Here is an 11,723-nt window from a genome sequence, read left to right on the forward strand (position 1 = left end):
GAAACACGCTCGCGGTAGACTCCCTTTACCGGGAGCACGGTGACGTCACGTTTAGGTCCTGTGACGTTAGTTCGTCCGCAAACGTTACAAAGTTCACATTAAAATATAACTACCTGATAATAAAAGTTAACCAATGTAATAGGACATGTTACTGTGTTTTTCTTTGTGGTACATGGACTTTGCTTGAGTATTGCTCGCTAACGTATCTCGGATACTTCTACACCACTACAGTTTGGAGACTAACGGACTTTTCACTCCGCTCCATAGATTTTTTGTTTTATTTACGTATAGCTATTTTGCTGTCATATTCTCAATATTAAAATATAAAGTATGAGCTACTAATACAGGAGGATGAATCTTTATGAATTGACTTCCACCTAATAGGATACAAAGAAAGTTCAAACTGGTCCCAGTTTGACCGGCTGCCTAACTGTATATGATTCAAAACTGTAGCTACTCTTACTTTTTTTTTTTTTTTTTTTTTATCTTTACGAGTATTTGAATGCTATTACTTTTTTACTTTTAAGTAAAGTTTTGATTGTACGACTTTTACATGACGGTTCTGCTCTTTGGTGTTGCTACTTTTACTTCAATAAAGATCTGAGCAGTATTTTTTTTCTCATTCACTTATATACTGCACACTTGAAGCGCTTTGTCTACAGCTACATTAACCTTAAATCATTTTTCCCATTCCTGGTGCTGGACCCGATCCCAGCTGACATTTGGCATGGACAGGATTCAACAGGGATCGCCAGTTGATTGCAGGGCACATAGAGACAGACAACCATTCACACTCACATTCACACATAGAGGCAATTTTAGAGTCTCCAATTAGCTGCATGTCTTTGGACAGTGGGATGAAGCCAGAGAACCCAGATAGAACAAATTAACATTATCTCTATGGAAATTATTACCATTTTCAGAGTCCTTATGATTAATACATAAGGACTAAGTCTGGTAAAAGTTACTTTGTGCCTTTTATTACATAACCAGATGTAGAGTGAAGGGAAATACACTTAAATTGAGTTAAAATATAACTAATTTCCACCTAAATGGTCAGAAACCACCCTGCTAACCATATTTTACAAGAAAGTTCAAATTACTTTTAACGTATGTGTAATGTATAGTGAACAGCACCGATTATCTCTTATCTCATCCATACTGACCACACAATCTTGTGCTACTTCAAACCTAGAGTAGGTGACTTTCCTCAAAGCAATACAATATGTATACACTGCAAAAATAAATTCTTTAATTTCTGGAATGAAACCTTGCAAAAAATAAGCAATATAGTTGAAGTAGTACTGCAATAATACAGGTGAAATTGAAATACAACTGCTAAGCAGTGATTAATTTCACAGACACCAAATGTGACTTTTCTTAGTCGGAAGACAAATAATACACTCCAAAAAAGCCACTGCTATGCCTCTTTTCCAAGATCAAGCCTGTCTGCTGAGACTTAAGCGGGACTTTTGAACAGCTGACACTCTGTCTCGAAGTCACAGCCTTGGAGCAGCTCGCTGTAGTGATCTTTGACGTCTTGATAGCGCGGCATGGAGGCCTGCTGGCTCGTCAAACCGGGGAAGGTCACCGGCTTCTCATTGAGCAGCGGTTGCAGTCTCAAGTCGCCTCCCCCACAGTCGTACAGCACCAGGAGTAAGTTAGCTGCATAGGGTAACATGTAGCTGGTGCGGAAGGAGCGCTGAGCCTGTGTGGCGTAGTTGGTGGAGGTCAGGGCCTCGCTGTCCTTGAAGAAACCCAGGAGGGTGAGCAGTGGCAGGAGGGTCTCTGCATGGCCGACCTGGACTGTCACAGCCTCGGTCACCTGCTGCCCAGCCCTGGCATAAAGATTATACAACATCAGTTTCAGGTCCAACACAATGAGCTCTGTCAAAAGTGTAAAGCACTTGGTGTCAAACTCAAGGCCTGCGGGTCAAATCTTGCCCGCCGCGTCATTTTATGTGACCCATGACAGCTTGGAGAGGCATATGATCATCTTAAAATTAAAGTCTATGGTGCTTTACAGTGTACAGTGACCATAGACTACATAGCGTCTCTAGTGGTCATGAATGGTATTGGGGCCAAGAGCTGAAGGCAGAGTGAGAATTGAGGGATGGACTGTTGTTTCTTTATTATTGGATTTGTAAACTATAAACATTTTTACTTATTAAATGACGTGGTTTACTCACTTGCTCTCGCTGGCTGCTTTGTCCAGTCGACTAAATGCATCATGGAAGAGAATGCAGCTCGACTTGCTGTTGATATCGTGACCATAAGCTCTTTTCCAGAATTGTTTGAGGTCATTTGCATACTCCATAACCTGTTGCCAGATCAAAGAAAGTTGTGGGATTTTAGGGAAGACAAGAAAAACTCCAATCTGTTAGTCTTTTGTTATGTCTTGTAACACAAGACATGAAGTACTCTTTGTGACATGAATACTGCCAAGGTTTCTCATTGAAGGAATATTGTGGTGAAGCAGAAGAAAGAAAGCAGAAAAACCATTACCTACTGTTTTTTTTACAAACTTTGTTGAAGAAAAAAAAAGTAGTTAAGGCAAATCTTAATGTAACTTGACCTTCCAAATGTGTCCTTCTTTTACAGACAAACAAATACAGATGAAATAGAAAGGAAGTAATGCAACAGAAGGTACATATGGTGTCTTGCTAAAGTTCATTTTTCGAGGACTTTTAAATGTGGGTTCAAACAAATAGATAGAGCATTGCAAATATTTGATAACTCTGATCCCCGCATGACCAGTCTAAGACTGATGGTGCGAGGTACGTCTAACATGATTAGAGGGCCTGTGAATGAATGAACTTCAGATGTCTCATCCACTGGTATCAAACTCAAAGCCCGCGATCTTAAACCTAAATGTTGTAATAACAGAGACATTTGCTTACTTATATTTTTATATCTATATAAATGCATGTACAATGTTTGTACACTTGAATAAACAATAATCAAATGTTATTTAACAATATGTTAGGGAGTAGTTTATACAGTGTTGCAGTTGCAACTAGCTCTTTGAAAGCAACCATAATACTGATGTGGCCCAGGGTGAAAAAGAGTTTGACCCCCCCTAGTCTTACCCATAGAGATAAAGCACAAAGAGTAACAGTTAAGCAAGCACATCAGGTTCATGACCCAGAACACCTCCTCCGGCCTTCATGAAGGAACCTGGCCTGCATGGTTGGCACATTTAATGATCGACAAACTTAAAGTAGAGGAGAGCCGTACCTGTGCGTCAACTTTATCAAAAACTCGACACCAGGGGGAGTTCACAGTCTTGATGGCAAACTCATAGGCACACAAATAAAATGCAGCTTCGGCCATATCTGCAAGAGAAGGGTTGCAATAATAAAATGTAAATATGTAGCAAAATTAAACAAGCTGGGCAGTAAGAAAACACACACAATCAAAAGCACTAGCGCGTGACCTGATTTATCCGTGTGTATTGCTTTGAGGCCTGTGGTACTTCTTCAATGCCACTAATGAAGTCAATATTGGCTCCAGCTCAGTCTAGTGGAGCTTAAATACTTTCAAATTAGAAAACAGCTCAATCTACTGTACACACACCCTCTGTTAAATATGTACGGGATGTTCAGAACACAATCTCATATCTGATGACTTTACCTCTACTACTACTTTAGGGACTGCTAGTTGTGCTATTCAATGGCATTAGATGCATAGAAGGTGATTATTGGTGATATGGTTTCAATAATAAATGAATAATGAATTCTTTGAAATGGGACAATACTGAGCAACTGTGTGTAATCTTAAATAGTCAAAATGGTAATCTCTATTTCCCCTATAATTCGTACTAAATTACAGTATTTCACCAGAAAATCACACACTCAACAGCAAAGTATAAGAAAAGATCATCACAAATCTGACCATTCCCAGTGGTGGAATATAATTAAGTAGCGCATTTACTTGATGCTATATTCTCATGTAAAGGCTTGATATATGGATACTTTACATCGGGATTTCCATTGCTACTCCCCACTTCTAGTCCACTAGTACAGTGGTTCTCAACTGGTCTGGCTCCAGGACCCACCATCATCCTTAATGACAAGCCGCGACCCAAATTGAGGAACATTCTCAACATCTCCAATGTATTTAATGGAAAGATGGTGCAGGTTAAACCTGAGATAGTATGGAGACAGCAGGGTTACAAACTGGGTGTGTGATTGTGTGTGTAGGGGTGTTGAAGATGCATAACAAAACAATAAGATAAGCAACAGAACCTAAACTAACTCTGCAGCCCAGGTGCATAATAGTCACGTGGGAATAAAAAACAATATCAGTATACTCCATTAAAGGATTTACATTTTGGTGCCACCCTGTTGAATCACTCTCAAAAACTTCTTCGTCTGTAAGCGAGTGACGCAACATTCCCTCGGTGTCGGGTCGCACAGAAAGAATGAAAAAAAAAAGAAGGCCGGTTTTATTTTGAAAAATGACCGAATACATCCGTCTGTGTGTCTGAGCCTCTTACTCTTGACACATGTTAAGAGGCTATGTGAGAACATTGCCCAAAAAATGAAACTTAAATGTACATTTCAAGTCTGCCGGAGCGCCGGTGACATTTCAAGTCTGCCGGAGCGCCGGTGTTCTCGACTAAATCAAGGCAGAATGTCCTAAAATCGCCAAAAAAGCTCTCAAAACCTGCAAGAAACATCTAAAGCATGAGTGTGAATACAGATTGCGATGAGTAGTATAAAAGTCAGTCAATGATTCCTAAACTTTAGGGTTTAGAGTCAATTTAACGTGTTCTGTGAAGCACAGAACATAGTCGGGCTGGACCCACTAGTGGGTCGCGACCCACCAGTTGAGAACCATTGGACTAGTACATATATTTGACAGCTGTAGTTACTTTGAACATCAGGCAATTACAGTAAATTGGAAAGAGTAAATGCTATTTTACACAATCACAAGTCCTATAAAATTAATTAGAATTACATGGCATCATGGCTGGATTACCAACTGAGCAAAGCAGGCAACTACTCTGAGGCCCCCAAAAGTCCAAGCTTCATTGAGTGCCATTTTTTTGTTGTATATTTGTTGATTTCATTACTTGACAAATTTAAGAAAATGCATTTAATTTAATATTGTTTCCCAGTGTCTAAATCAAGTTGTTACATCATTATTATTTTACTTTGTCTTGTGCTCACGTGGTGCATTTTCTTAAATAAAGATGTGTCTCATGAAATCACCAAATACTAGTTGACATACAACCGTTTACTCTAGATACTTTAAGTGCATACACTTGGTGGAACAAACATATGTACTTTAGTTTTCTGAATTTTAGGGCTTTTACATGTAAAGGAATATTTGTTTTATAATCTTGTAGTTATAAACCATTTATTATGAAATAAAGGATGTGAATACTTTCTCAGCCACTGACCATCATTGATGTCCCTGTAGGGGACACCGAGTCGGTCTGCGATCTTCTCTGTGACTCTCCTCATCTCTAGTCCCTGCCTGAACTTGTCCACCTCTGACAGAGCTGCAGGGTTGTTGTCCACTTCCTGCACAAACTTGGTGCACTGGTCAAAAAACCTCATGAGAGCATCATTCACCGCGTGGTCAAACTCCTGATCTGGGTCGAGAAAAGGCGACAGGTCACATTAACAATGCATACAAGTTGTAGATCATCACATATATTGCAGCTGATCGTGGTGATACCTGTAATAGACCACAGCTCTGACAGTCCTGCCTTGAAGGACAGTGTGCTGTTGACACACCTGTGCTTGGAGCTGGTTATGAATTTGATGAATCCCCCTCTGAGCTTCTCCTCCGAAACCAGTGAGGGGAACAGCTTTGACAGCCTGACGGCCAGATGCTTGTGGTCGTTCACACCTTTCTGGACGAGTCGGCCGTCCATGTCCTCAGTGTACCACATCGTCCACTGGGTCTGGATTTCACGCAGCCAGCTCTCTTTGCCAGAGGCGCTGCTCTTGACCAACTCGTAGAGCTTCTGCATCTTCTTGACGTTTTTGCTCGTCGGGTACCTCGTGCCGTGTCTTATCATGGCGGTCAGATGGATTTGGCGACATTGTGCAGATGGAGGCTGCAGGACGGATCTGTTTACAGCGAGTATGTCCTGGATGAGGTACGGGTTCACTTCCTCATACCTACCTTTCGTGGTGAAGTATTTGGCGATCGCTGGTATGTTTGGGTCCTCCTCGGGGTTACGAAGACAGCAGCTAAGGCAAGTTAAGATGGTGAAATTAACAAAAAGGATTTTCCCAAATGCGATCGGCATGGTGTAAACACGTCGCTTGTTAGTATGGCCGGCTGCACCCCCACATACCAGAAACAAAACCGAGTGACGTCGTCCACGTGGGCCGGGCCAACCAATCCACAACACGGAGCCTGTCCTCAAACAAAAACAGACTTTACATAATAAACTGCAACCTTTGTCATAATGGACATTGCTCCATTTAATCACATGACAGCACTGTACTTTACCCAGTGGTGGACACATAGCAACAACACAGTGTGTCATTATACCGTACATTAGTAAAAGTTCCTCTTTATTTCTACAAAAATACAAAGGAGCCTGCTCATTATGCAGCATGGCCCATATAAGAATAATACATATTATATTATGAAGTTATGAATTTGAAATATTGATGCATTATTATGTACACTACTTTGAGGTTGCAGCTGGTAACATAGTTTCTTTGTTTGTGAAGTTCACCAAGCGATCAATAAAGTCTCCATTCATAATTAAACTTTTTAAAATGTTTTATTATATTTAGTTTTACTAAACGTAATATGCAATATAAGGGGTCAAACAGTGGTAAAAAGTACAGTGTATCTTTTTTTAGTGGAGTAGAAATATTAGCGAGAAGGACATGGAAATTATGTCTGTAAATACCTCAAAAGTGTACTTACATACAATACTTGAATAGATGTGACAACAACTGGTGCTGTGCTTAGTTTTAAATGGGTTTTTACGACGTAAAAAAACAACAACTAACAGATCTGTGATTAACACTGTAGCCATTAATTACTATATGTATCTATACATTATATAATTAGGAACTATTGTACAGCAGTGTGCCAGAAATACTTATCCAAATGTAAGCAGCATTTTTACTATTATAGTTGGAAGAGGTTGAGCTAGTCTGAACTACTCTGTTGGTATAAAGATTACCCTAGCTGCCTAGTACTGTATGTTTTAAATACAAAACAGTTCATGCCCAACCTTTCTGTCCTCCAGTGATTCAATCAATTTAAATATTACAAGTAGACCCGCTGGTAAAAACTCAAACATATTCCATATCAAAACTGAAAAAGAAGATATTGTTGAAAAGCCAATGACAAATGTTTTCTTTATAAGAAAGGTGTTATTGTAAGCTGGTGATTCATTTCCTTTATTGCATTTATTTTTATTGAAGGAAAGAATGACATATGTCAGAAAAAAATTAATCATTTCTTCATTTTTAATTCAGTGTTTCAAAAAACACAAAAAGGGCCTCCTAAAAATGTTTGGTTACGACATTCATATTTACATTTTCAAAAGCAGGAAATTTAGAAAAAAGCAAATTCTACCAGTATCATCTTTATGATCGGAGCATTATATTTGTTCTGTTTAGCAAAAAAAGAGAGCGACTAAAGCCACTGCAATGCCTCTTTTCCAGGATCGAGCTGCTGAGACTTAAGCAGGACTCTTGAACAGCTGACACTCAGTCTCAAAGTCACAGCCTTGGAGCAGCTCGCTGTAGTGATCTTTGACGTCTTGATAGCTCGACATGGAGGCCTGCTGGCTCGTCAAACCGGGGAAGGTCACCGGCTTCTCGTTGAGCAGCGGTTGCAGTCTCAGGTCGCCTCCCCCACAGTCGTACAGCACCAGGAGTAAGTTAGCTGCATAGGGTAACATGTGGCTGGTGCGGAAGGAGCGCTGGGCCTGTGTGGCGTAGTTGGTGGAGGTCAGGGCCTCGCTGTCCTTGAAGAAGCCCAGGAGGGTGAGCAGTGGCAGGAGGGTGTCTGCATGGCCGACCTGCACTGTCACAGCCTCGGTCACCTGCTGCCCAGCCCTGGCATACACCAGATGGGGTTCATAATTTAACATAGCTTGTTTCATTTATGTGTACATATAAAAATTACAGGAGAAGACAAAAACACTTGCTACAAAGCAGATAATATGCAATTTGTACTAAGAAATGTCCGTGTTTTTGGAAAAGTGTTTATATCACAGTTATTTTCCAGTCTGTAGCTGCGTAAATACACATTTTAAACCTCCATAATTGTAACTGAATGAAAGAACACAGACTAGTATAGTTTAGACTAGTACCTAAAATTTGACAAAAGCCAAACAATCAAAATTAGGAGACAAGTATAAAAAAAAAAAAAACGGCGCTATTTCATCTATTCCACTGAAGGCTTTCACAAAAGTCTTTGACAAGTATAACCCACAGTTCTACGGACGGTGGAAACAATTTCAAGCTCACTTACTTGCTCTGGTTGGCTGCCTCGTTCAGTCGATTAAACACATCATGGAAGAGAATGCAGCTCGACTTTCTGTTAATATCATAACCGTAGGCCCTTGTCCAGAATTCCCTGAGGTCACTTGCATAATCCATGACCTGTTGGTGCAGATAGTTCACATGTAGCCTGTGTGTGGGTGGCCTTTATGCAAAGAGTTTGTCTAAAGAATTTCACAAAATAGCAATTTTTGCGTTCTGTGAAATAACATTTCCAGCTGCGTGAGTGTTAAGTCAGCTGGTAACACAAGACACAAAACACAATTTCTAATATGTATAAGGGTTCTCACTGAATCAGTGGTGTGGCTAATGCATTGTCACTTTTCTTTTTGATTGTATACTCCTTAGAAAGAAGCAATAGGACATCTACGTTGTTTGTCTAATGTTTTTCTTTTATTCATATTTCATTCCAAAAAGGACTACGTGCAGTTAAAAACATTATCGTTACCATTTTAATTAACCGTGCCAGATTGTATGTAATCCTGTTGAGGGTGCTGTGTAGGTCCATAGATTAGACATGGCTGTTTGTTTGCTTTCATGTTGGCTTCAATAGTCACTGAATCGTTTGTGCCCCGGGTTGACTTGTAAGTGCTCTCCTGATCGGCTTAAAGTGCCCACCTGATCAGCTGGAGTGCATCTCTGCCATTTTCTTTTGAACCTAGGTAACCCTTCCCTTCTTCTAGCCTTTGTGTTTCTTTTTCTTTCATAAGGTCAGGGGACTTGATCGTGATACATTAAATCTGTATTTGCTGGGGAAACATTTTGTTCTATGTGATGAAGAGCTCTGTGAGTAAATAGATTTGTGGTAGTGAATCAGCAGACTACATACATTTGCTGCCAAAATGTACGAGTACAGAAAATTTCTGTACGGCTGAGTTGATTTTAACTGCTTCAATCTCAGAATCCTGCACCCTGTCATGTCTTATTGGAACACTTCAATAGATCAGAGCCATCATTAATGTCATTAGTAACACCTGTGCTTTTGTGACTATGAAAAAAAAGCCTGTGAAAAAAGGCCTATTGTGCAGGAGAACATCACAATTATTCCCTCTGTTAAAATGACTCAATCATAAATTAACTTGAAACAAACCAGTTGCTGGTGCTCCATTAAATCAACATATAGTTGAACATTATTTACTCCTACCTTTGCATCATCCTCATCGAAGAGTTGACACCAGGGGGAGTTCACTGCCTTAATTGCAAATTCATAAGCACATAGATAGAATGCTGCCTCGGTCATATCTGCAGGAGAGACATCGGTATCAAATGTTTAGTCGTTAAAAAAGGCACGGAATGCAGTCATTTAAAGATCTGTGATACGAGACCAAAGAAGTACGCGACAAGAACAGTAGTTGATCAGAAAGTAGCTGGTCTTCATCTTAAAAAATGAAGCACCTAGATATAGACTCTTAAATATTGCATCTTTACTTTTATGAACGACAAGACTCGCTACAACCTGGGGCAGAGGTCTCAACACTTAGCTCCTATAGTGTGAACCATGATCGCTGAGATGTTCTGCATATTTTCCTCCCTAACGCTGAACATACTTTACAATTATCTGTCACTGCTTGAATCACAGATTACATTTCGTACATTTACTTGGATTAAAGGCAAAATGCTGAAAAAATTACTGATTTCATACACCTGTAATAGACCTGGGACCCATTTAAAGAACATATACAGTCTTAATCAGTCATTTAAGAAACCCAGTGTATTGGACCACTCGGAGCTGGAATCCTTCGGAGTTATGATAAAGGCTTGAATACATCAAGACACAACACACACTGAACAGCGGAAAAAGGACGTGCTTCTCTTGATATCACCTTGTGTGATGTCACTGTAGGGGACACCGAGTCGGTCTGCGATCTTCTCTGTGACTCTCCTCATCTCTAGTCCCTGCCTGAACTTGTCCACTTCTGACAGAGCTGCAGGGTTGTTGTCCACTTCCTGCACAAACCTGGTGCACTGGTCAAAAAACCTCATGAGAGCATCATTCACCGCGTGGTCAAACTCCTGATCTGGGTCGAGAAAAGGCGACAGGTCACATTAACAATGCATACAAGTTGTAGATCATCACATATATTGCAGCTGATCGTGGTGATACCTGTAATAGACCACAGCTCTGTCAGTCCTGCCTTGAAGGACAGTGTGCTGTTGACACACCTGTGCTTGGAGCTGGTTATGAATTTGATGAATCCCCCTCTGAGCTTCTCCTCTGAAACCAGTGAGGGGAACAGCTTTGACAGCCTGACGGCCAGATGTTTGTGGTCGTTCACACCTTTCTGGGCGAGTCGGCCGTCCATGTCCTCAGTGTGCCACATCGTCCACTGGGTCTGGATTTCACGCAGCCAGCTCTCTTTGCCAGAGGCGCTGCTCTTGACCAACTCGTAGAGCTTCTGCATCTTCTTGACGTTTTTGCTCGTCGGGTACCTCGTGCCGTGTCTTATCATGGCGGTCAGATGGATTTGGCGACATTGTGCAGATGGAGGCTGCAGGACGGATCTGTTTACAGCGAGTATGTCCTGTATGAGGTATGGGTTCACTTCCTCATACTTACCTTTTGTGTTGAAATATTTAGAGATTACTGGTATATCCGGATTTTCCTCAGGATTCACATCTTTAAGTAAACAGCAGGAGATGAGGAAAGAAAAGACTGCGCATTTCCAAAGAAACATGCTGCACACAAAAAGTGGTTCTAAAAGCAGCTGTATCCAAAACTTTTCCAAACCCGAAACCTCCGTGTAACGGTATCAAAAATGTGACTGAGCAGAGTCCAGTCCAGGTTGTTTACCCTATTCCCTCCAATCATGTGCTAAAATGAAAACACATTATTACACAAGAGCCATTGATTGATAACCTCAAAAAAATAGTTAAACAGTAAAAAGAAAAATACATCAGAACTCAGTTTATCAAGGTATCTTGAGTTTCCAGTTCCTAAATGTTTCCTTGTGTGCATCATAATATTGTCTCTACTTTCACATATGTCCTGTTGTTTATAATGCTTAATATCTTAAAGGGTCACTGTTAAGTTATAGGGAATAGGTGTTGTTGCAACTTTGGTTGTACTTTCTTCGCACAACTTCCGGGTTTCACAACCGTCTCGTATGCAACACTTGATCACAGTTGCTATCGTGTCACTCCACTTTCAGAGGAAAGTAGCACATTAACCACAGAGATTGCAGTCTGAGAACCAATCAAGATGCCGCATGGACATCTGAGCGAAGTGTC

General features: G+C 40.6%; 2 protein-coding genes across 2 annotated transcripts; both read right to left on the reverse strand.

Moving 5' to 3' along the window:
• Positions 1-1,237: 1,237 nt before the first annotated feature.
• Positions 1,238-6,318, reverse strand: LOC137779903 (multiple inositol polyphosphate phosphatase 1-like). The gene is made up of 5 exons (XM_068568142.1): positions 5,689-6,318; positions 5,408-5,602; positions 3,238-3,335; positions 2,190-2,320; positions 1,238-1,838 (listed from the first exon to the last, which is right to left on the reverse strand). The coding sequence occupies exons 1-5, from the start codon at positions 6,266-6,268 to the stop codon at positions 1,460-1,462; spliced, it is 1,383 nt and encodes a 460-aa protein (XP_068424243.1). The 5' UTR covers positions 6,269-6,318; the 3' UTR covers positions 1,238-1,459.
• A 1,351-nt stretch (positions 6,319-7,669) lies between these two features.
• LOC137780067 (multiple inositol polyphosphate phosphatase 1-like) lies at positions 7,670-11,038 on the reverse strand. The gene is made up of 5 exons (XM_068568399.1): positions 10,600-11,038; positions 10,319-10,513; positions 9,640-9,737; positions 8,467-8,597; positions 7,670-8,048 (listed from the first exon to the last, which is right to left on the reverse strand). The coding sequence occupies exons 1-5, from the start codon at positions 10,943-10,945 to the stop codon at positions 7,670-7,672; spliced, it is 1,149 nt and encodes a 382-aa protein (XP_068424500.1). The 5' UTR covers positions 10,946-11,038.
• Positions 11,039-11,723: the final 685 nt, after the last annotated feature.

The sequence above is a fragment of the Clinocottus analis genome, unplaced genomic scaffold, assembly GCF_023055335.1.
Source record: "Clinocottus analis isolate CAN_PGR_092001 unplaced genomic scaffold, fCliAna1.0.p SCAF_8, whole genome shotgun sequence".
Classification (NCBI taxonomy): Eukaryota; Metazoa; Chordata; class Actinopteri; order Perciformes; family Cottidae; genus Clinocottus; species Clinocottus analis.